General features: G+C 41.1%; 1 protein-coding gene across 2 annotated transcripts in view; it reads left to right on the top strand.

Annotated features, from left to right (window-relative positions):
* LOC146704235 (UPF0606 protein KIAA1549) overlaps positions 1–25,360 on the top strand; it is a 34,518-nt gene that overhangs the window by 7,124 nt on the left and 2,034 nt on the right. The window contains exons 3-20 of one of the 2 annotated variants that reach the window (XM_085461250.1): positions 4,387–6,465; positions 6,579–6,667; positions 7,587–7,746; positions 7,855–7,985; positions 9,093–9,285; positions 9,440–9,499; positions 9,593–9,738; positions 12,808–12,985; positions 13,743–13,927; positions 17,783–18,012; positions 18,940–19,076; positions 20,112–20,126; positions 20,570–20,775; positions 22,036–22,262; positions 22,357–22,501; positions 22,582–22,896; positions 24,075–24,121; positions 24,676–24,824. In XM_085461250.1, the coding sequence (XP_085317376.1) occupies positions 4,387–6,465; positions 6,579–6,667; positions 7,587–7,746; positions 7,855–7,985; positions 9,093–9,285; positions 9,440–9,499; positions 9,593–9,738; positions 12,808–12,985; positions 13,743–13,927; positions 17,783–18,012; positions 18,940–19,076; positions 20,112–20,126; positions 20,570–20,775; positions 22,036–22,262; positions 22,357–22,501; positions 22,582–22,896; positions 24,075–24,121; positions 24,676–24,824 (4,692 nt within the window). The remainder of the gene's footprint in view (positions 1–4,386; positions 6,466–6,578; positions 6,668–7,586; positions 7,747–7,854; positions 7,986–9,092; positions 9,286–9,439; positions 9,500–9,592; positions 9,739–12,807; positions 12,986–13,742; positions 13,928–17,782; positions 18,013–18,939; positions 19,077–20,111; positions 20,127–20,569; positions 20,776–22,035; positions 22,263–22,356; positions 22,502–22,581; positions 22,897–24,074; positions 24,122–24,675; positions 24,825–25,360) is intronic. The other variant, XM_085461251.1, reaches the window with a different exon arrangement.

The following is a 25,360-nucleotide window of genomic DNA, read 5'->3' as shown; positions in this document are numbered from 1 at the left end:
AGACAGGAATGTCAAAATAACATTTTTGCTAGCAGGATCGGTTTGTTTTAATTATTATGAGCTTCAGCATTGTGTGTGTGCAGTACAATTATAATGGATTGGGTTTGCCACTTTTTTATAAATATCTTTCTTAGTTTACATTATACATTTTTAATAAAAAACAATGTGGAAAATGTAAAAGCATAATTCTAAAATGCATTTTTCAGTCTATGTGAGCCTCGAGTCTGGCTGAGTAAAGGAGACCAGTGAAAGGTATTTTCTCCGATTCAGTTCCAGCGCAGTGCTGTCTGCTGAGAGGCATTATCAGCTCTTTGTTTGGGCCCTGGGAACTGTTTTCATAAGCAGACACCGAAGGCAAAATCACATTTCAGCTTACTTGGAGGATTTCCTTTTTGTGTGTGTGTGTGTGTGTGTGTGTGTGTGTTCATGATGTAGGCTTTACTATTGTGTGTGTGTAAAGTACAGTTATTGTACGTTGTTATCTTTTCTCCTTTTTACACTTTTACTCTGTAAACTTAATTCAAAACAGAGAATCATTCAAATTTGCAATCACTCAAAATTCCTTAAAATTATGTTTATCTGACGGTTTAAATTAAAATGCTGCATAAAATATTTAAACTTTTATCGCTGCATCATGCTCGTACAAATCAACCGGCTTTTTGTGCGGTTTGGCTAAAATGGATAAATGTGTAATCGATTATGCAACCTGCACACTGGTCACTGGTCTGATGCTACTTAAAAAACTTGAAGTAGGTTCTGCCTTGAGTGCAGTCTCTTCTGTTTTTGATTGGAGGGATTTTAGAGAGGATCATTACATCAGCCACCATCGGTAATAATCCCTCTCTTGTCAGAACCTTTTTTACATGATTGCTGGCAGTCGTTCAACCCCAGAGCTGCCTGTATAAACGGAAGCTGAACAAACCATCCAGATCACAGAAAGAGTGTTATTTTTGTGCCATCACTTGCTTGAATATGGAAAAGTTTTCACTCAAGCGCCTGTTGTTGATGAAAAGCAATCAGCAGATTCTGTATGTTAAATTAGAATAGAATAGGACAGTCTTTATTGTCATTGTACATGTACAATAAAATTGTGGGTGCTCCACACCAACTGTGCAGGTATAAAATACTGCGCAATTTATCTGTAAGGTCAGTGCTTAATCATTTCACAGGCAGGCCGAGCAATGAGCGGCCAGCCGAGTGTGACGCGCTCCTCTTTCAGGGAACAGGTGGTAGCGCACGATAGCCTTCTAGTCCATTGTTCATTTTTTTTGCGCTCTGTAATGTTAGCCCTAACTCGGGCTGCTGTCTGTCACACTGAGCCGAGGGTGTCATCAACGATTAGCCTTCAAGTATGTAGACTGTGCATATTTAAGTATTACAGATAGACAGTCAATTTTTTGTATGTTTGTAATTCAGCTTTTGCATGTTAGTGTTGTTAGATTTGTTCTAATACATCAGTAATTAAATGTTGGCTGTCCATTTTCCTTCATCCCGTCTTTACTTACCACCGTGATAATTATCATCATCACCATCGCCGACATCTCTGCAGTTATCATTGTTATCATCATTCTCCTGTCAATCATTGTTTTTGTGTTAGATGTTTTTGTCAGTAATCTGTTCTTGGTTAATAATCACAAATGTGACTGTATATGAAACACTGTGTCGCTGTAATGGTGTGTTGAAATGAGGTGACAGTTTGAGGTCTTGTTTAACAGCGTGACCTCAAACATCAGCATTGTTGTCCAACATGCTCTTATATAAAGCTTGTCTGCACTGTCTTTGCTTCTTGTTTTATATATCTGTAGCTCCAAACATCTTTTTGTTCACAGCCAAATGAGTTTGACTTAATTAAGAGTTATTTAGCAGTTAAAATAGCATCTTTCTCACAGTTACCTATAAAAGATTTGCTGCCACTGTAGAATGACTTTCATTTCTCTGCTGTGTTCTCTGTAGAGACTAGATGACTAGATGCCGCGAGTCCTTCTATTTTAGTGTTTCTCCTGTTATTGTGTGCTCAGTGCAGTGTACACATGCGTCTGCCCAGCTGTGTGTTACATCCCTGTGGGTTCAAAGATTTGGCACAGAAACCAAGAATCTTGGAAAATGTGCAAGACAGACTAGCCTTCACAGAAGAAAGACTTGGCTTTTCTTTTCCAAGTCCTTTCCAGCATGCTCTGTTATGCTAGCATGTTGACTTGATTAAGGTACCAGCGTAGGTTATAATTAAGCTACGAGATTTCTCCTGGGCCAAGCCAGAGGCGTCTGCTTGTATGACTCGATGCAGTAAATTGAAGATGATGGCCCCAAAATGCATTCATTTTTGTTGATGTTTTTGCTAAGCGATCTGCACTAGCGCTGTTAAAAATAGTCTTCTCCCTTAGCTTATTCTGTGGCTATTTTCAAGAGTGCATGATTCTGCAGAGCGTCTGTGAACTACAAAAAGCAGCAGCCTTTGCAGCTGCTGCTGAGTCACTATGTAGAGGCTGTTGGTGGCTAGCTTCTGGCAATGACAACAATGGTGCCTTTGAAGTCTTGCTCTGTTCAAGACCTACTTTCAGTGACAAATTTAAGACTTACAGTCTGCACCAAGTTTATTGAAAAGAGTTTGTTTGTAAGGCTCAGTGCAGACGTGAGCCTTGCATCAAGTCATTTAGCTATCCATAAACCCAAAAGCATTAATAAACATATCATTTATTGTAAGCAGGCACACTAAGTCATCCGGTCTCTGATTATCTGTGGTTTTTTTGTTGTGATGATTTTCCGCCATAAACTCGTGAAACAAAGACATCTTCATTTTTATAACCGTGTTTTTCAGTCAGTTCAGTCAGTGGACAATTAAATCATCACAACAGATAAACAGCTGCCATTAACACTGGTAAAATCATTTGATTTGATAATAGGCCACTATTAGCAACAAGGCTGGTAATGGATAATAGTTATGTTTAACTGACATTGTTAAATTCTTGCACAGTGTTAGTAAGACTGCCATGCATTAAGGTTGGTGAAACATATTTGGGTATATGAAAGAGGCAAACATATGCAGATAAGTGTAAAACATCTATTTTCCATTAATAATTAAAGAATTGTTCCAGTTCATGTAGGCAGAGTTAAATATGCCAGGCAGTGGCTTGTAATCAAGACTCTTCCCAAATTAAATCATGCATGATGTGCATGTACTTTGTTACGCAATATGGAGTGCTTTGGCACCTAAATAGAGTTTGAAATGCGTTGCGTAAGCGGCATTTGCTATTTCTGCATTTTGACTGCTCAAAAGTCGGCCTTAATGATTTTAATGTTGTGTGCACGCTGTAGAGGGGCTTGCTGATGAGCTGAAAATTGCACCATCCATCAGTTCGAGATCAGGTGCCATGAAAAAGGGTCTCAAATGCACTCTCGAGAGTTCATTGGTAAAATCTTAAGACATATGGTCCGTGCGTGTATGTCAGCATATTCACAACTGGAACCAAAGAAATCTGTCAGCTTTTCTTTGCTTCCCCAATGATTTTCACATCATTAGCCTGTGAGACCGTCCTTGCTCTTTTATTCTAATGACATTTTCTTTCGTTTTTGGTTTTTGTCTGTTTGTTTGTAGCCACTTAAGCAAAGGAGAGTTAAACTAGTGACTGTCTAATTATTTTTCTCAGGAGTCTGATACTGATAAGAACTGATCTATGTACAGGCTTTAGGTGACATACAGTCAAAAGGTTTTCTGGGAAGCTATCTCCACTTTATCGATCTGAAATTTAAATCTGATCAAGCTATTTTAAATATAGTATTGATTTATTGTAAGTATAAATTCATCCGGGTGCATTGTCTTCATGTTCACTGTTTGTTGCAAATGGACATCATAATGGACCCTGTTCCATTATGATGTCCTTCCATTATATATTTTTAAACCCTTATAGATGATACAGTTGATGTTGGCCATTTCGACACCAGTAAACATAACACCAATGTTCACTAATTCAATGCCTGTCCAGTTACAACATGGCTTAGAGTAGGTAGCCTCCCTGTCTGCCGTGAAAAGTCGTGTTTGCTCTCATCTTGGCTCGGTGTGCAACAGTTTAAACACACTTTTTTGGCAAAAATCACACATTCAACACTGACTCCATCACACTCCTTCATTCCTGTTAACAGACCAGAGTACAAAGTAAACATTCACAAGGGATGAAATTACAGTTACTGATTCATAGGGCTGATATGAGATTCATGCTCAGCAGGGTATTTCTTTGTCTTTTTATTACTGAAACAACCATTTTCAGCAATAAAAATTAAATGGTAAAATGATTTCTTTAGAATTAGCCTCTTTTTCAGTCATTGTCTCTATATATGAGTTTCCCTATGTTTCCTGTACTGATACAAAGCATTGTCTTTGTTCCTCTGCAGATGAATCTCCTTTGGACTCTACACATGATCCCATGGGATTTCTTGGAGATATCCAAAGTCCTACATCATCACCATTAGCCTTACCTGACTCGCATTATACTGCCTTTGAGAGTCTAGACTCACCTGGTGCCCTCCCATCCAATCCTGAACCAAGCCATGAAGTTCGGACTGCTGATAACATTCATAGGGGGCATATTGCATATGAAAACTCCAAAGTCATCATGTTAAGAGATGCCTCTGCAGAAGAGCCACACACTCTGACGACTCCAACCTTAAGACCATCTGTACCACAGTTTCAACGACCAGCTGAACTCTCCTTAGGCTGGAAGCTGGCGAGGTCATCTCTCTCAGAAGCTCAAACAAAGTCCCAGCTACAGCCTTGGGAAAATATATCCATAACATCAGTAAAGCCTTCTCCAACACCCCAGCTAGGTCTTAATTCTGAGAAAAGGATGACCTTCCAACCTGAAGGGCCTCTCGGGCCACCTATTCAGACTTTCACAGACCTTTTAGCAGAGGACTCACATATGAAACCAATGCATGCAGACCAGCTGAGCTCCAGTAATCCCCCACTGGAAAACAAACATGCATATGATATAAACATGCTACCCAACCCAGATGAGATTCAGTCTCCTGGCTACAAGGTGCCTTTCATCACCCCCCACCCTGCATCACCTTCATCTGAACCCACAGAGCTCTCTCCAGAGGACTTCTACCCCACCAACACCATGGAAGTAGACTGGGGGTCTGGGGACTACTTGGAGACGATGTCTTTTTTCAATGCAGATAGAGAAGACTATTCTCTGGTCACCAAGGTGCCCTCCGACTCATATGATCTAGAAGACTATACAGAAACTTATGACACGTCCTTCCCTTCCAGAGTGGGCATATCTCCCTCATCCCTGAATCCTCTGTACGTTTCCCCTTCCCCCAGCCTCGTGACAGCGTACAGCACCGTAGTTTCTCCTAGATCTATTTATCCTTCCTCATTTTCAGCAACAGTTCAGTTTTCCCTGGAACCTACTCCAACACCTAACAGTGACGTGCCTGACATTTCAGACGTAGATTGGTCAGATACGTACACAATTCAACCGACAGATGTCCTTTTGCCAGACATGAACAGCTTGGAATATTATAACAATCAGCTGACCAAGGAGAATAACGGTTCAGAAAGCGGAGCTGAACACAGGGGGAACATTACTGTGGTGTCCATCAGTACTACAGACAGCACACCTAACAACAGCTTCAGCAATGATACAAAAGTGATTGAAGAGGAGTCCTCCAGTGATCTCTCGGGGCTTGAGCCTCATGATGAAACGAGCTTTGTAGTAACCACAGAGGAGAGTCCTCAGGTGGCCAATGCCTCTCAGCCTTTTCTTGATCCTTCCATAGTCCCAACGCATTCCCTCCACTCCTTTTCTTCTTCGGATGGTCAGGTGTCCACCACAGATTGGTCTGCACATACAAACAACGTTGGCCTGGATAGCACTTCAATTACAGAAGCTGTGCAGCCAAGTACAACGCCTTTGCTGCCAGACGATTTAAATGTTGCCTCCTCTCTTACGTATGTTCATTGGTATGTTACAGAGTCTCCCCCAAAAAGTACTATGGATGCAACTGCTGTCTTAACTGCAACTATAGACTTCTCCCCTGTTCCCACTGAGCCTGCTGCCAATAGCACAGCCGGTACAACAGAATTAGCTCCTGAAGAGTCTGCTTTTACAAATGATCCAACTCTCAATGCAACTATAGTTTCAACTGAATCCACGCCTCAGAATGTGACTCTGCCCCCTCCATTTGTGATGGGTGATCAGGGGGTGACTGAAGATGGAGTTGACACCCCAGCCACACTGACCTATATCCCAACCAGTAGTGTAGTTAATAAAGTCTCTACTACACCCACAAGTACACCTGCCACAACTACTCCCCATCAAGCCACAAGCAGAATTACTGCCACCTCTGAAGCCTCAACTATTGTCAACATCATCTCTACCACTGTTGGTAAAATCACAGCTATAGCACCAACATCAAGATCGTACCTCTGCAACGTTAACAAACCCGCTTATTTGATCAGGATCGGTAAGTTAGGCATTTAATGTGTTTTGTCTTACTTAACTGTGCTTGAAAGAGTTATTCATAGACAGCAGAGTATGAGAGAGACATTGACCATTAGCTTGTGCTTTTTTCACAAGGTTTTCCAGCCGGGGCCACTGTAGGATATGCTAAATCTCAGGTCAGAGACATTTTGAAAGGGGAATTTAACAAATCAGTGGAACTGCAAGTAAGTTTATTAAACATATTTCCATATATTTTAAATAATGCAAGGTGTCAACCATTTTTTTGCAATTAAGAAAAATATGGGGGGAAAATGGGTTAGCGCTGTTGCTGCACAGCAAGAAGGTCCTGAGTTCAATTCCACCATAAGCCCGGGGTCTTTCTGTGTGGAGTTTGCATGTTCTCCCCGTGTTAGCGTGGGTTCTTCCTGGGTACTCCGGCTTCTTCCCACAGTCCAAAGACATGCACTTAGGTTAATTAACCTATCCCCACTATCTAAATTGCCCAGGTGTGAATGCAGGCATGAATGTGAGTGCGAATCCTTGTCTGTCTCTGTGTGTTAGCCCTGCGACAGACCTGTCCAAGGTGTACCCCGCCTCGTGCTCTGTGACAGCTGGGATAGGCTCCAGCGCCCCCCGCGACCCTGAAAAGGATAAGTGGAAGCGAATGGACGGATCATAATAACAATAATAATAATGTATACTTTATTGATGCATTTAACCCATTCACTCAGTGAAGCAGTGGGCAGCCACTATTCAGGTGCCCAGCAGTGTGTAGGGATGGTACATTGCTCAGGGGGTTCCTCGGGGTAGCCATTCAGTGGATTCAAACCCCCGACCTTCCGATCATGGGGCGACCACGCTACCTACTGAGCTAGATGTTGTTAGATTTTTGAGCAATTGAGTGAACGGAGTTGTAGTGGCTCACACAGAGTGTGGGTGTAAATTGGTGGTACGTTTATGTGTTAAAAGTATAGTCTATGTTTGTGTTGGGGTGTTTTTGTGATTGTCACAGCGCCACATACAAACTCAGCCAGACCACTTCTGTCACATTGAGTTCCAGACGATACACAGCCTATTTAGCATAAGTTACTTAATGTACAGTGTGTCTCTTTAATACAATTAATTTCTGCTTTCTTAATGTAGGTTGTTGATCCACCACCAAAGTTTGTGTTTCGAGCGGTGTCGGGTCCTGTCGTGTACACAGGCATGTCTGTCGTCAATGCACTGAGGAGGTCGGGGCGCCGCTTCTTGTCTGTTTCTCCAAACTGGTCGACGCCAGATAGAAATTATCAAGTCCACTCAGGTAAATGACCTTTTGTTGAGTCTTTTTCCGAGGGCACTTGAAGCATTTAGCAGAATTTGACCTTTATTTTTTAAGCTCAGTCAGAAAGTATTCAATTCGTCTGTGCAGTGTTGCAGTTTGTTCCTGGCCACGTAGACGTGCGGTTCTGCAACTTCAGTGAGAGCATCGAGAGAGGTTTGATCAGGGCCTTCGCTGAAGTCCGCAGGCGATCAAAGGAGTCGACTAATTTCACAGTGCATGTGAGTGGCACAAAGTGAGGGAAGCCATGGGCAGTCAGGGAGGTGCATTCCAGCTGGGATGTTTTCATTAGGATGCTTTCATTGTGGCTTAGGATCTGAAAGAATCTGAAAAAATGAAATATTTAATTTCTTATCAACTTGACCAAATACAACAAAAAGGCTTTAAAAATATCGAGTTTTTACTCAAAGAAAAAAAGCTGAAAATGTTGTTTGTTCACTAAGCTGACCAATACAAATCAAGTCATTTCACTCACTGATCTGTGGGATTCTTTATGCACTGCGTGTATTTACAGATTTATCTTGTTATTATCTAAAAAGGCTGAAAGTAAAATATTTGTAATTGGCAGTGTTTTATGAGCATTATAGAAAAATCAAAACAGAGAGCTCAAGAGGAAGTAATACTCAAAGAACAAAGCTCTGCTATTCTGTAAGATTAAAAAGTCAATTATAAGAAAAGAAAACACTGGAGTCTTCCTTGTGTTCTGAAATCCATCGCCTGTCTTTTCAAGGTTGGATCAACCTCATCAAACCACAGACAGCATCTCTACAGAGAATGCTGCACATGTTACTGAGAAGCACTGTAATAGCAGACACAATGTAACGTCCATGTAATGCAATTTTGCAGGAGCAAAAGCCATCGCTCTGCATTTTGCTTCTTTTGGAAAGGAGCAACTAAGTGCTCTGTCTCTCCAAAGTATGGATGCTTATGGTCATTTTGGGTTATGATAGTTATTGCCAAATAAATGCAGCACAGAGCTTATAATTAGAGGCAAGGATTTAGACCCAAGTGTTCTTGTGGACGCTATACTCACTCCTTGGTCTACTCGTTGTTCATCTTACCATAACTCATGAGCATGACCCAAGTGTTTTTCACATGGCTAATTCTTTTTAAAGTGCTTCATGCTCTAGTTGTTGAGTATTAAAGAAGATTATTTTTTGTTACTAAAGAGGTTATTTGATCACATAGTTATGTAGTTCTCTTTTCAGAGGGAATTTAATTGTAGGTCTTTAAGACACAGGTACTACTTTAACAGTAAGATAGAAAATGTTTTGTTCGTTTTAATATGTGTTTTTTCTGTTTCCTGTAACACTACCACTGTGTTTCAGATTGTAAACATCACCATGGCTGCTCCCATATACGAGGAACAAGGACTAGCGAGGAAACCGGTGGACATTACTTTCACTGTTCGCAGTTCAAGGAGTTATCTGATGGGGTCAGAGATCAGCAGTGCTCTAATGAAACTCACTATGGTGGAATTCAGCTATTACATGGGCTTTCCTGTACTGCAGATCGCTGAGCGTGAGTACCGTACTGACTGTATTTGAACTATTTCCATTTTCATATTATCAGTTCTGTATCTGGGTTAGCTGGAAATTCTGATTGTGATCGCCAACAATGAATACGAGTAAAGGTCACAGCACTTATTGATTAATTTTATAATTTTTTCCACTAGCTTTCCATTATCCAGAGCTGAACACCAGCCAACTGCTTCGCTCTTCCTGGGTTAGAACAGGTATAATGATTTTGAATGATTTTTGTCAGTCTTACAGTTCATGTAAAGCAGTTACTACAGAGCATATTACTTCTGCTGTGTGTGTATATGTAGTACTCCTGGGTGTGCTGGACCAGAAAGTGGGTGAGAGGACCTTTCAAGCTAACATGGAGCGCCGGTTGGCCCTGTTACTCGGTGAAGCAATAGGATCAGTCAGACGGGTTAAAAGGGCCACCACCATAGGCAACAGTAGTGTTCAGGTAATATGCTTATAGATTCAATAATCATTTTACTCAGCTTATATTTACAGCTCCGTAGCCCCAGGCTCACTGGGCCCCGTTCCACATGCCACGAATGTAAGCCATATCTTTATTTCAATTTTTTACCAGAGAATAAATATTTCATATATGTAATCACATAAAAAATGCAAAGAAATTTCTTATTTCTTTGTGTTCCGTGTCTCTCACTTTCATTCTCTATGCAACCAAGCTTTAAGCTCTTTCAGGGTCACAAATATTTTTTGCTTTTTACATTTCTTGTTCCCTATATAACAAAACTTCTAAAAACTCTGCAGAACCATCCTTCCTTGTACCATTTGTATCATTATACCCTGATACAAGCTCTCTCTTGCCACCTTTTCTGAGTACAGAGGGGTCATTATGTGAGTGTGACACTGTTTGTAACCAGTGAAAGCCTTAGTGCTTTACTAATCAAGCTCTAGCTTTTGTGGGTCCTCTCTGCACCTGCTCATCTCCTCTCTAAGGGGACAGGATACGGCTCGATCTCCATGGCAACACCATCCCATTCATCTCAGGGGCAAGCCATTCAAAGACCACAACCTCATGTTGCCTATTTTTTTTGTCCTCTTCCTCATTATCCCAGTCCTCCTTATACTCGATGGCTCCTAAGAGCATGTCAGTTAATAATTGTGTCTTTTTCTCTGTCTGTATCCTGCTGTTGGGGGGCTAAAGAGTCAAAAAGTGAATGTTTGTCACAGAGTCAGTGGTAGGTAAAGATTCGGAAATCAGAAGAGAAGCAGAAAATTCAAACAAAAGTAACTGGTCAAGCTAAGACAAGATGACTGTCAGTGCTAAATATCATCATGTCCATCCATTTAGGACCTTTGTTTTTGCCTCGGTGAATTCTACAGAATAATATAGAAAAGAGAAGCACATCAGTGGTGAACCTTTGCTGTCTGCATTTCTGCTAAGATTAGATCTCTAATTTTAGCTCTGGCATCCTTTCTGCTCTTCCAAATGATATTTTTTCAAATCCATAAATATGATAATGTGTTATTCACTTGATAGAATGCTGTTATATAAGAAGCCTGTTTTAATATTTCAAAAACACTCATCTCCGAGTGCCTTATTGGATGAAAGCGTCTGAACTTCTGCTTTGCTTTCTTGCACATAAATAATTATGGTGTATCTCAGACAGATGCCCCTGACTGTCATGACAGAACGAGTGTAGTGTTGTCACCACTGAGAATATCTTATGAGTCTGCCCAGACAGATGAAAGGGAGGTTGAATTTGGGCTGTGCAGTAACACGCATTCACACTGCCCTCTTTCCACTCTAATAAGCAGACACGGACTGGATTAAACCCTGAATGAGGGAGTCTGCCCGGCCGTTTTTCTGTGGCAGCCCAGGCATGACCTGCACTTTACTCTTTTCAGTAATACAGACAGCAGACTGTGCTTGTGCCTCAGGGCACCATCGGGGAGGCTGCACACACACAAACAAATCAGTCAAATTAAATCGGTCAAAAAGACAAATCGGACAGAATTGAAAAATATTTAAGCAATGGCTCTCCAAGAGGTATGCAAATTGTGACCTAAAATGATGGTTATGTGTCTGTGTGTGTGTATTTGGACCATCTTTACATATCTTGAGGGAACAAAAATTGTAAATTTACTGTAGTTGTGGGGACCAACGGCCGTTATGGGGACAAAATCCCCATCCGCACAAGTTTGAAGACATTTTTGTGGTTTTAGTGTCAGGGTTAGGGTAGGAGTCCAGGGAAAGCATTATGTCAATTAGATGTCCCCACAAGGATATGAAAATGCAACAGTGTGTATATTGTGGACACAGGAGTCAGTCCCTATTTTAAAAACTACATTTTGTTTAGTTTGTAGAACTCTGTAACTTTCAGGTGCTTGTATAAGCATTAAATACAGCAAGGTGGACTCGAGAAGGTCAAATGGTTCAAGTCTCAAATCTCAAATCTGTCGTTAAAATAAAAAAAACAACAATGATTAATGTTGTAAGGCTCGGCAGAAAATGAGGTGCCACTGTCTCCATTAAAAAGTCATCTTTACTGTTAAGATTGTGAGACTTTGCCCATTAGCACCTTCATCAGAAATTCCATTTTTAATTTAGAGTGTGGTCGTCCTTCATGAATCCATTTTTAGAAGCATTTTGTCATTTTTTTTCTCGAGCACAGTCTCTTATCCACAAATGTTTCAGATGGGAAACTTTGTCGTATAAGGACACAAATGGGAACATTAAAGCATGCACGTGGAAATGAAGTTCAGGGTAACGTACATGGTCCCCTGTTTGTGTTCTTAAGGAGTGAACCAAGAAAAGAAATGCCCTTTAACACTACTAACGACCACAAAACTGAGAATTGACAGCCTTTGTCCCTTAGCAAATAAACAGAGTCCGTTATGCTCCAGCCTTTATTTCCCCCCGCACCATCTGGAAATGCTTACCTTTGGAGGAAAAATAAGATTACTGGCAGTTCGGTAAAAGGGCTTCCATCATATAGGAGTTACTAGGTCTGGCAGTGACTCTGTTATTGTATGACAGCCGTCAAATCTGGGGTGTGATCAGGAAGATCTGTGACTCTAATAAGACGCAAAAACACACCTGTTTTTCTTTTTAAGGTCATCTCCATATGCACCTCTGAAGCACTTCCATATATCCTGCTATGTTTATATCTTCTTATGTTTATATTGCTCCCTGGAAGCAATTTTCTGTCCCCTTCGACTTGCTCCAGAGAGCTCGCTCTCCTCCACTGTGTCAACACAGCATCCCTTCAACTTCAATGCACTGGTGCGCAATTGCACACTTGACAGTATGGGTCATTTGCAGCTAGTGTTTTCCCTCAGATGCCTCAGGAAGTTACAGTAGAGCTCCTTCGACAGTCTGACCCTGGAGGATAAATTTATGATGCATAAAACATTGAATGTTTTGGGGGCGGGGTTTAAGAAGATCTGCTCTTCCCCTGCCTTTTATCTATCACAGCTGTTGCTTTAAAGAAAATTACCCATATCTGTTCAAAACTGCATTCTGAAACACTTTACCAGTCCTCCTTGTTTTAATTCCCAGGTTGTAAGCACAAGCCGGTTGGCGGGTACTGACCTCCCCCTCGAAATAGTGTATTTTGTGGAGGGGCCTAGTGGTCAGAGGATGCCTGCAGATCAGACTGCTAGCCTGCTTAACAGCCTGGATGTCCAAAGAGCTGCTATTGTCCTGGGATATCGTGTACAGGGCATATTGGCACAACGTAAGTATGTCTCAATAAATAGATAAAAAAGATTATCTATGATAGTTCAAGTCAATCAAACACTCCCGTGTGAATTTATTTAATTTATTAGTGTGTTTTTTCTTTCTTCTTTGATGCTGGCAGGAAGTTTTAGTGTATGTAAACAAAAAAAGACTAATTATTTTAGCTTCACCATCATTACTGTTATTGTAATGGCTAATTGTTCTCAAGATCCTAATAAGAGGAAAGGATACTGACTGCCAGCTCCATGTGTATCTTTACATGTTTATAGTAACATTTGAGCTAATTATCTCCCTTTGTACACGCTGCACCCAAACCCTGTCTTCCTTATTAGGAATCTAAACAACGGATGAAGGCTAATGAGAGCCCCTCAAGGGAGTTCTGTCTCCGTTCTGATTGCGTTCTTTTATGGTGCTTTCCCAGAGGATGAAGTGACTGTTAATTAAAACCAAAGCAGCGCCGTGTCTGTCCAGGGAGAAACGAATCCAGGTTATTTTCTGTAGCTACGGTTTACAGATGTCCCGTAAATCGCTCACCTTTATAGATTCAGTTCGATCAAGGCTGAAACTCAATAAAGATGAGCTCATTAGCATATAGGAGTGTCACTGTTAATAAATACAGAACATGTGAAGAGCAGCCAACCGATGGGAAATACTGGTAACAGAAAAGAACCTGGATTCTAAAAACACCTTCTCCTCCTTTGTAGTCAATATATGAACTTAGCAGTTTATGGTTTCTTTGTTTTTTCTAATCACAGCTGTCGAAAAAGTGACATCTTCACCCTCTGACAATGAGAACACAAACATGTGGATCATCATCGGGGTTGTGATCCCCCTCCTCGTGGTCGTCGTCATCATTTCCATCCTTTACTGGAAGTTGTGTCGGACAGACAAGCTGGAATTCCAGCCAGACGCCATGACCTCCATCCAACAGAGACAAAAGGTAAAGTTCCATCTTTACTTTACAGATGCTTTCCTGCATCAGTGTTTCAAAATGACTTTTGTGCCGTAAATTTTATATTTGTAATTATGTAATGGAGGTGTTTTTGTTAGAAATAGTTTGTTAATTAGATTTACTGGATTAATCCTGGGATTATAAATCAGCATGATTAATAAAGGCTATCTGTCACTGCCATGACTGTGCTGCTAGACCTCACCGATTTGGACATCATGATGCCGTCTTCTGGATGACATTAGTAAAACTTTAATGATTCCAGCAGAGACATATTGAAGGACATGTGCTGGGTTAAAAATTATGATGCTGCTCATACAGCAAACAGCCTCAGCAGCTCTTTTTTTGCTTGAAACAACCAACAATCCTGCTCGACAGTTTCCCTTCGGCTCATTTTGTGTTCAATCTGTGGTTATTGAAAAGCCTCTCTGGCTTTTGTAGCTTCACTTAATTTTAGAAGTAATGCTATTTGGCTGCCCTAAGTAAGATTTCTGTCATAGTATTACCCTCCCTGAAACAGCTTTCAGACATAAGCTGTGGACAGTGAATAAATCTGACTGCCCTTGTCTGGTGGACAATCACAAACTGCACACAACAGAAACACCAGTATCACACAACCTCTCACTATTGCAAATGCTCTGTTTGGTTTAGGCAAGGTTTGACACATGAGCAGAGTGCAGGAGGCGGGGTGCTATACACGATGCGAGCGTGATCACAGGGATTTTCTTCCTGCACTCTTCACACATTGGCTCAATATTAGACAACTTGCCTGTTAGATGGCGTCTGTGTAATACCTGCTATGACCGATTCTGTCATCTGTGTACTCGTTAGTCTGGAAACCTCCACGTTTGCATGTGTTTGTCCCTTTTTATCGTCACGAATATTTTTATTCAGTCTTCTAATGTCAGGCTGTATATTTTATTCCTAAGTAAGAAATTAACTTAACAGCCAGTATTTGGCTGTCTTGTTTTGTTTGTATTAGTTTGGTGAAGTTCATATGTGGTGCAGAAATATAAGACCACACAGGTGTTTAACATATTTGCAGCGCTGTACTCATAACAGTAGTATTAGAGAACAACAGTTGCTGAATCTCTGTCTAAAACGTGTCCACCTGCAAACCTCAGCTTGGACTAAGAATACATGTGAGCAAGACAGGAGTAAGACTCCATCCTATGTATGTTTATTTCCATTCCTGATTACAAGCAGCCTGTTTGGGTGGTTCTCTGGATGTTTTGGTTTCAGAAACTGCCTCATCTTTTCATCTCTGTCTGATTCCCCTTCACTTGAACATAACCTTAGCATTTGGTCAGTGCTCTGACTCAGACGTGTATCAGTGGCTCATCCTCTCTGATCCACACATTCGTCTTTGACTTAACACCACTCCTCTTCTCTCAGTCTACTATGTTACTCAGAGAATCAAGGACCTCTCGTCAACAGCGACTCCCTCAAACTAAAAAAGGTATTGAGTTTAGTGAGGATGAAGAGGAGGAGTATGAAGAGGAAGAAGATGATGAAGAGGAGGAGGAAGGGGAGGAGAAGGATTTTAAAAAGGGGAAGGTACAAAGCAGTGTCTGGTGATTTGTAGAAAATGTAGTCAGACCTGTTGTATGTTTGTTGGAAGTAACTTGTTTATGGTTTATTATTCAAGTGTTGCACAATTATGCAAAGAACAAGACCGTATGCACGTTATATGAAGTCAATTTTTATAGTCTGGGTGTTTACTTGTTGTTACAAGTGATACAAATAACAAACAGTAGCTCATATAATAACAAATAGTAGCTCATCACTTATCAGCAGAACAATTTATCTTATTCATCATTGCTTCTGCTTAGAGATCAGTAGCTCTCAAGAGCAATCAGGGTATGAAAAATGAGGACGAAGAAGAGGAGGAAGCTGAAGAAGAAGAAGAGGAGGAAGCTGAAGAAGAAGAGGAGGAAGAAGAGGAGGAAACTGAGGAAGAAGAGGAGGAAGAGGATAAAAAGAAACTGAAAAGGAAAGAAGGTACATCGAGAGAGCAAAAAAGGGAAGAGACCAAAGCTGTGAAAAAGAAACCAGAGGAAGTGAAGAAAGACGGGAAAAAGAAAGTGTTGTCTAAAGGGAGACGAGCCGAGGAGGAGGTATCTCATGTAGTAGACGGGAGATTAGTGCCTGTTTGTGTTTATAGATGTAGGATCTCCCTCATTATGGTATCTAGAGAGAAAAGTGTGTGTTTATAGTCGGTAGATCATGTATACAACTCTGTTTCCCCTCACAAAACATAGAAAAAGAATCAGAATGTTTACAGATCACATGAAGCTTGTATTTAACGAAACACCGTCGTTTCCACTTTAACAACATCGTTGGGACAGGAGCATATTTACTGCTGTGTTGCTTCACCTCTTTGCAAGCAAAATGTTTTTCCATTATTAGTTTGATTTAAAGTGCTCGACAGTTCAGAGTCACTCCTGTTTCATTTTTATGTGTCTTTACTTTGCATGATACCTTCAACTTGCAGGGATGCAGCTCTGGGACTTGCTGCAGAGATTTATTTAGTTCTTCATATTTTAATGATGTTAAAATAATGTTTCATCATCATTATTTTAATATCATTAAAATAATGATATTATGTGCTGTAGATGATGAAACTCTCCAAATTAATTGCAATTTCAAAACAATGTGGTGAAGGCATCTGTTTCTCTTTTTAAACCCCAGTCACTAACCTGAGTCCTCATGTGACTACGGTAATACTTGTTTAGATTTTGTTTGTTTGTTTGGTCATTTTTGTTTCCCTTTTTCTGTTAAATATTTTTGTAGTCTTTGTAGCTCCTGTCCCAACTATTTAAAAATGTATTTCTTATACCAAATGTACGGTAAGCATTTATTTTTTGGGAAAATTAATAGTTTTTCACGTGTTATCTTTACGTTTTAAAGGACCTAATAATCCTTTTTAGGAAACAGAGTTGTACGTTGTGTCTGTGTTGTTGTAAATGGTTTATTATGGCTATGATTAAGTCATGTGTAAGTGTTGTGTGCGTTCAGCTTCGGTGTTGGCTATAATGAGTCATAGTTTAGTATTTGAGGTGTTGTGCCCCTCAAAGACTGGCCTCATTTGTGCGCCACAGAGAACAGTACACACAATCATATACCCATTCACTCCCCCCAGGAGTAGCAGTTTCATACAGGCAAGCAGAAAACTGGATTAGGAATTTTATACCAACAAGCCTCTTCTAAGCTGCACATTTTGCCTCAGTAAACTCAGTGTGCGCACATGTAATGCAGAGAATTAGGAGGAACACATCGCGTCACTCTTTGCTTGTTGCCACATTTCAGTGTCGTAGGACTAGAGTTTCACAAACTGCTTGCAAACACACTCAGATCTGACATCTTCTGTTTACTCTTCTGCTGACGGGAAGTCCTGAGGGCTTTACACTCACTGCTCCAGCCTCCATCCCCCACCACCCCAAGAACAGAGACACCAAGTCAATGTTTACCCAAGTCTCTCGCTCTTCTCAGAGACTTTCTCTTTATTCATTCTTGTCTGACTGTGTGAGTCTCCCACTGGGCATCCATTCATCAGTCATTTAGCCCAATTATGTTTCCCTCATTTACAAATCTGGAATTTTAATGGAATTTCATTGCACTACATTGGACTATCACTTTCTGAGCCTTCAGTTCCCTGTTTTTTGCAGTATTACTCTCAAGTCAGAGGCTTTAAAAAGTAAAGGTTAATGTCACAATGAGGCGGTGAATGCTTGTCAATAAGTAAATACTTAAGTGAAAGTCGTGCTCGCTCCCTCGCTGTCTTGCTGGTGCAGCTTTCGGCTCATGTTTATCCACTCGTTCCTTCTCTTCTTCCCGTTTCTTTAGCTGCAGGCTCCCACCGTTAAAGGCTTTGACTTTGCCAAGCTGCACCTTGGCCAGCAGAGCAAGGATGATGTCATGGTGATCCAGGAGCCTGTCCCGTCTGGCCTCGGGCCCGTCCAAGTATCCATTAAAGATGGCCTCAGCCCATCTGAGAATGGGGAGATCCCCACTCCCATTTCCAAAACGTCCGCTTCCTCCACAAAGGCTTCGCGCAGTGGTCGAAGGAGAGGAAGGTCAGTGCTGCTCGCAGAACAGGAAAGTGACAAAACATAAAGGCTTACTTTACCTAAAGCAAATAAAGAGAGGATAAGCAGTTCTAGTGAAGTTCATGATTACAGCCAGCATATTTTAGAGATACGGTCACCTTAGTGTTTTTATTTTCCACACTTGGTGAAACACTGGTAGCATTTTTTAAATTGCGTTAACATTTCTGTATAGATTTTATTACAGCTTGTTTTCCCAACTGAGGTGACTTTCTGCCTCCTTCAATTGGGGCAGTTAGCCAACCAGACAAAAAGCTTTTGACAGATCTTCTGATTAATTTATGCACCAAAGAAGGAGGAATCTTCTTTTGCTCCCTCAGACAGGTCTGTGTAACTTACAGAGGTTAAGCTGAGGTGCATTATAAATATTCATTTTACTTTGTTCTTTAAATATTTTTGCCCTGGCCCTATTGTCCTACATTTGAAATAATATCAAAGCTTAACTAAAGAATTTTCAGTTTTGATATCGACAGCTTAAATGAGTTTGTGCAACATTACCAGCCTTTCCCAGAACACTCACTCTTCTGGTTATTAGATATGTGACACCAAAACAAGTACAGCAGTTACTGCTGGATGCATTTATTAACTCCTGTTACAAATGTCTTCCATTACATCAGGCTGTTTTATTGGGCAGTTGGCGCTGGTTGTTCCTCCTTGCTCGACAGCCATCCAAGACAAATTATTCAATGAATGTAATCATTCTGGCAGCGGAGATTCTTTAAGGCATTTATTTCAACAAGTTATAACCAATGTTATTATTTCTTAGAAGTCTCCTCCCAGCTTTTACCTTTCTGCAAGAGCGCAGGTTTTGATTATGCATGACAGTGCAGCATGTTCGTGCGCTCTTGGGCTTCAATTATTCATCTAAGGCTGTGTTTGTGTGTCTTTCCTGGGCAGGATCTCCTCATCAGATGGCGACTCTGTGTTAAGTGACCATTCCAGTGAGCGGGAATCAACCGAGGAGAACCTGAGAGCCCAGGCCACGCCCAGCGACAGCAAGCAGACCCGTAAGGTCCCCATCAATGTTTTAAACGGTAAGTGGCCCTGGCAACACTCAACTCGCTCCTCCAAACACGGAGAGCAAATATGAGGGGGAGGAAGAAAATGAAGGGACTTGGCTGACATAAATAGATAAAGAGAGAGCAACCACAGCTAGCATGTTTTGATTGACAGGGAGGCCAGTTTGAGATTGTAAAGGGAGGAAGAAAAGACAAAGCAGAGGAGACGTGAAGAGATTCCAGGCAAGGACATAAAACAGAGTGAAAGTAAAAGAAGCAGCTGGTAGGAATTTCTATTCAGTGGTCAAAATAAGACGAGACGGAGAGGAATTGAGGAAAAAGAAAAAAAATGCTAAAGTTACTTTATCTGACAGCTTTTTGATAGATTCAAGCCTGCAGTGCCACTCAAGAGATTACGTGCTGGACCTCGAGGCAGTCGGGCACGCAGACTGCAGCCTGACTCACACACAGAGGAACAGTCTGTGTTTTGTTATTGATAAGTCTGTGCTGATACTGTACTATGCTCTGCCCGGTGCTTTTAACCTGGTTAAGGTTAGGATTGGGTTAGGCTGACAGCAACCCCCCTTTTTTAATTTAATTTCTGCCAAATTGTCATATCCAGAGAAAATCCCAGATGCACGTATGAGACTTGGTTCATTTAGAATGTAAATAAAACAACCAAACAGTAGTATTAGCTTAATTGGGTCGGTGGATACCTGGTGGATGAAAAGAGTTTAATTAGATTCCAGATGAAACACATTCAATATTAAATAATCTGCTGCATCTTTTTTTGCTTTCTTCTTATTCAGAGCAACATCTTCCTTGCTTTTTTCCAGCTACTGAATAAAAGATCTGAAGAAATGAAAGTATCACCTATGGAAACTTGCCTTTTCCTTTCTTTTGATCTTTCCTGGTTATGTTTCTTTTCTCTCATGCATCCGTGTCAGCTGCACCTCTGTGTTGTTGTTTTTTAATATTGTTGTCAGTATGCAGCAACCACTTTGATTTTTGTTCTTACTTGATCTCTTTCACCCTAGTAAGACTCTCTTTCCTTTCTTTTGTGGTTTGCAGGCAAGAATAGAATTGGTAAGAGCTTGCCACTTTCTGTCTCTGTCTCTGTAGACCTCAGGCTTGACCTCCAGCAGCTGTCTGTGTGTTGTCTGTTAGTTCTTTGGTAGTTTTGTGCACAGTTCTCACCATCCATCACTTCTGTGCTGAGCTGTCGGTCACAGCATGGAAACAATAACTTCACAAACAAAGGCAAAAGACATTGTTTGAAACAAAGCTTAGCTTTTGGAAATAGAAATCAATGTTTTATTTTCACGTAACCCTCAAGAAATTTACTCCACACTTTTATTACAACCAATATTTTGAATATAGTGAAGTGGTAAAGAAACACGGACATGTTTCATTAGTCATCCTTATGCATTAGCTGTTTGTGTAAAATCTCTGTCCCCTAGCTTAGATCAGCATTAGCATACGGTGTGAACTCGCTGCTAACATGTCACAACCTTTGTTTTATTCCACAGGTCCTCCTCCTATGAACGATACAAATGAGCAGCTGTCTTCAGCCTCCATCTTTGAACATGTTGATCGGATATCTCGTGGCACCGACGCAAGTAGGAGACTCCCCAATAAAGTCCAGCTTATCGCCATGCAGCCTATGCCTGTCCCACCACTCCACAGTCCGCCCGTCAATGGAAAATTGTCAGACACAAACCAAATGACCAAAGAGGTTTGCTGCTCTCATTTTCTTTTTTAAGGAGATAAATAATCCAGCAGTTTAATGTTAAAGTGTCTTTTTATTAAAACTGCTGGATCAAGATTTGCTTTACTTTCGCAAGCACATTAGAAAAACGTGGGTTACAGTAAGATATTGTTTTACTGTGCTGTGCTGAAGTTTTGGGGGTTTTTTGTCATTAAACTGTTTCTTTATTTAACATTTTTAACTAAGTTTATTTAACAAAATACATTCAATAAAAACTTGAGAACAGGAAACAGATTTTTCATCCAACCACTGAAAAAAAAAAAAAAAAGGTAACCACTGAACACAAACACTACAGAAGAACAGTTTACAAAGATTAAAATGGAACTACGGGAACATTTTCATTCATAGCTGCCTCATTAGATCTTTACAGCAGAGTCTATCTGAACTCTGTGGCGCCTGATCTCCAGGGGTTTAAGTTTGACCCTGAAATCAGAAGAGGATGTTTCTCTCTCTTCAGATTTACTATGATCCTGTGATGGGAACGATTTCAGCCCTGCGTGATCACGCTGATGTTTGCAAAGAGCAGATGATGAAGTGAATGTTTTGGCACATTGGTAACAGTGAAACAGTTTATTAGTAACGTGGGATCGTTTGTGTGCGGAGTATGAACTGAGATTACCGAAGCTCACAGCTGTAGTTTCCTTCCATGTGTGTACGTTCATGCTCGTTACGATTACCTGAACATGAGAAGCTTTTGTCACAGTGTCTGCACTTGTATGGTTTCTCTCCTGTGTGGACTCGTTTGTGTGTTTTAAGGTCACCTGCAGTGGTGAAGGATGACCCACACTGAGCACAGAGGTGCTTTTTAACCCCACTGTGAAAGAGTTCATGTCGTTTTAAGTCACCTGATGTGGGGAAGCATCTCCCACATTCTTTGCAGTATTTCAGTTTGTCTCCAGTGTGTTTACGTTGATGTATTTTTAGTGCTGAAGTTAAAAAATTACCAGGCTAATTATTCCCCACAGGCCTTGCAGGAGTCTCATCTGTTCCTTTGAAAAATTTCATCTCAATGCAGAATAAAAAATACAAAACCCTGACACAAACTCTTTGGTCAGATAGTTTGAAAATGTTCTTTCTCAAAGAAGAAGTCATAGGAACAAAGTGAAATCCTCCAGAGTCTTTTGGAAGATGTAATTCACACGTGGTTGAAATTTCATTTGTGATGCTTCTGTGGTTCTTATAATTTGCCAAACGAGCTAATACTGATAATTGTAATTTGATCCTCAGATCCAGGTAGCGTTGAGGCACAAGTCAGAAATTGAGCATCATCGTAACAAGATTCGTCTTCGCGCCAAGAGGAAGGGCCACTATGACTTCCCAGCTATGGATGACATAGGCGGTCTTGGCGATCCAAAGGATCCGGATCGTATTTATCGCAAAGAACAGATGCAAATCGATAAGATCCTGGACCCGGATGCTCAGATGCCCTCCGTCTTCATGGAACCCAAGAAAAGGTTAGAGGTTATGAATTTTTGACTTTTTGGTGGAGAACTTGATTTTCTGTGCATGCTGATAATATATTTCTCTCTTTCTTCATGTGTTTCTAAGTGGTCGAGGCAGGCGCTCACCAAAGCAGAGGATGAAAGACCAGATGAATGGAGGCATGATGGAAGCAGACAAAGACCACCTCATCACTGAAGACACTGATGCTGCTTACAGAAAGTGCCCCGGGGTCAACAATGTTGCCTATGTGGTGAGTAACACAGAAGAAGTAGGAAAACCTTTCACGGACCCTGCAACCTTTCTGAGTTCTTTGCCGTCTATGTTTTCCAGTCGGACCCTGACCAAGGCCCAGGATCCCCTCACAGGAGTCCTTCCCCCACAGATGATGTCTTCCCAGCCCCCACTTCCTCTCCTCCCGGCCATGCCCCTCCCCCACCACCGTACATGCCCCCACAGCCCTCCATCGAGGAAGCACGGCAGCAGATGCACTCCCTGTTGGACGACGCCTTCGCTCTTGTGTCACCCACTTCCCAGGGCAGCACTGCTGGGATCACTCTCCCAGGGGTCAACAGCAACCCTCCTAACTCTAGCCCTCCAGGTCATGGGCCGAGACCTTGGGGTCTTTCCTACCAAGCTTTCCCCAGCGTAAGTTGCCGTCTGTGTACAAACGCTCTGGCTGGAGCATTGTCCATCCAGTCAGCTATAAAAAATTCAGCTGCTATATTGCATGGAACAAGAATATGTGTTACAAATAGAAACAGTGGGAGACACAGCTTTGCATTCACTTTCTTAAGGTGTTTTGCTCTCCTGCTCAGCATGAAGCCTATTGCTTCCAGTATAATCACGTCCTCTTAGCAAAGTACTGACTTAAGTATTCCTCCATCTGTTGCAAGGTGCAACCTTAGCCCCCCCCTGCCCACCCCCACTGGCTATGTAGAGCTCCTAAGACCCTTCAGTGATATAGCCATCACCCACGTAATCTTTATTAATTCCTGTTGGTATAGGCTACTTTCAAAGAAACTGCTTGGAAGGCTTTACAAAGCGAGGCCAGTTTATGCAGTGCCAACCTCTGTTATTAACACTTAGCTACGGCAGCATAATACTATTCATGTACAATTATCCCTGGCTTTGAAATCCATGAGAGGTAGAGGGCTTAGCTGAAATTAAGGTTGTTTGTGTAAGAAGAAGAAAATCGAATCGGTACTTTACAAGTGCAAAAATCTACTCTAAACAAAAACAAAATAGAAGCATTGTATGGCTGTTCTATGGTCCAGATCTAAATGTGTCACTTCATTCATTCATTCCCTGGAAGTGCAACCTTAAAGATTTAATCCCAGACCTTCTTGACTGCAGAGAATACATTTTCACTCCCTGAATACACTTTTTAAATGCTTTCTTATCTTTCATGCTGCTTTACAGCTGTTAATAACAATACTTTGTCCTCTATCCAACACGGGTGCTCACCCCAGAAGAGTGAAAGAAACACTGAGCAGTGCAGCCATAAAAAGCCCTTTGATGGTGCTTTTATATGCTATTAAAAATATGGATATCCAACGAAACTTTGCTTGGTAAAAATAACAATGTTCACTATGTAAAATAACCACCAACAGTACAGTAAATTGTAACACACACAGCAGGACTGTGATCTCATAAGAATAACTGCATCAACTAAAAATCGCTTTTGCATTTCTTTTCCAATATTTGTATCGCTACACCCTGATGCTTCGTAAAAACAGTTCACTGTTTATACCTGAGACCTCTGTCATCACTGGTACTTGATCATTGTCACTTAAACACAGCACATCTCTGTTGGTCTTCCCCAGAGATTCCCTGAGATGTCCTCTGCTGCAGTGCAAGGCATGGCAACAAGGTCAGTAAAGCAGCTGAAAATAGAGTCGCTTTCCACATGTTCTTCATACCCCAAGAGGTATTTCCTATTTATAATTACAGGTGAACTTTCACCCGTGTGGACATTTTCTTTAGTTTACATTTATAGAGTTGAGCCTCATGAATACTGAAAAAGAGTCCTCTTTATTTTATTGTTTCAATGGATCAGGTCTGAACAGCTGCCTCTTAATAGACTCTGAAAAGGCTGCACGTGTACACACATGTAGAGTATCAGCTGTCAACCATTTGTGTTTTCCACTATTTGGTACCAAATTGTGAAATGCTTGACTATCAGGTTATTGATTGCACCATATAGGAAGGACTCCCTGTGATGAGAAATGTAAAGCGTGCTAAAAAAGTAGCACAAATACACACACAGTATGAAATGTCTCCATGTTCAGTAACAGTGCAAAAAAGGGGAAAAATCATCATCTGCTATTAGTCAAATTGTTTACTTTAAACTGACCCAGAATTCAGCTATTGGTGCGTCCTTATGTTTTCTTAAATCATAAATGAGTTTTTTGGTCTGTGTTTCAGGCAGGGCCTTGGCTCGAGCTACCTGCCACCAGGAGAAACAGCAGGGCACGGTGAGCAGCTCCAGCCAGACAGCCTGTACTCCAGCAGGGGCCTCTACGCTGATGAACTGCCCTCATCTGCCAGACCGCGTCCAGTGGGAGGAACCACAGGTACACAAGGAAGTTCGATAGCATCACACAAATGCAACATTAACACAACAATATTTTATGTTCAGGCTGTTGCTCTGTCCCCCCAAACAAAGCTCATGGTGTCCATTCATTTCTGCATCTCGTTTTCAACTTTTTTGCAGATTTTTTTTTTTTTTAAATAGGAAAAAAGGAAACGCACATCTTAAGCAATCATGCTTAAAGATAGACATGTATGTTCTTTATCTCAGTGTTTAATCTCCGTCTCAGTCTTTATGCTATATTTAATCCATCTAAATGTAAATACTCCCACTGTCAGTTACAGCTAAACAACAAAATGAACCATTAGCACAAATATGTCCTTTTTTTATTCTTAGAGCTATACACTATTTATCTCTGACTTTGTTTAACAATAAACTGCTGAGAATATGTAACACTGACAGAAATAACTAGTGCAAACGTGAAAGGTTTTGCACTAGCTGTCACTACAGAGGAATAACTCTTGCATTTAAAATATGCCCTTTCTGAACTGGCTGAGTGCGGCGCGTGCGATTAAAGCC

This window comes from Copadichromis virginalis, linkage group LG7 (assembly GCF_057382275.1).
Source record: "Copadichromis virginalis isolate Kocher_CV1m ecotype Utaka linkage group LG7, C_Virginalis_male_GT1.1, whole genome shotgun sequence".
NCBI classification, from domain to species: domain Eukaryota; kingdom Metazoa; phylum Chordata; class Actinopteri; order Cichliformes; family Cichlidae; genus Copadichromis; species Copadichromis virginalis.
The sequence above is the reverse complement of the archived record's forward strand: the minus strand, read 5'-3'. Positions and strand labels throughout refer to the sequence as shown.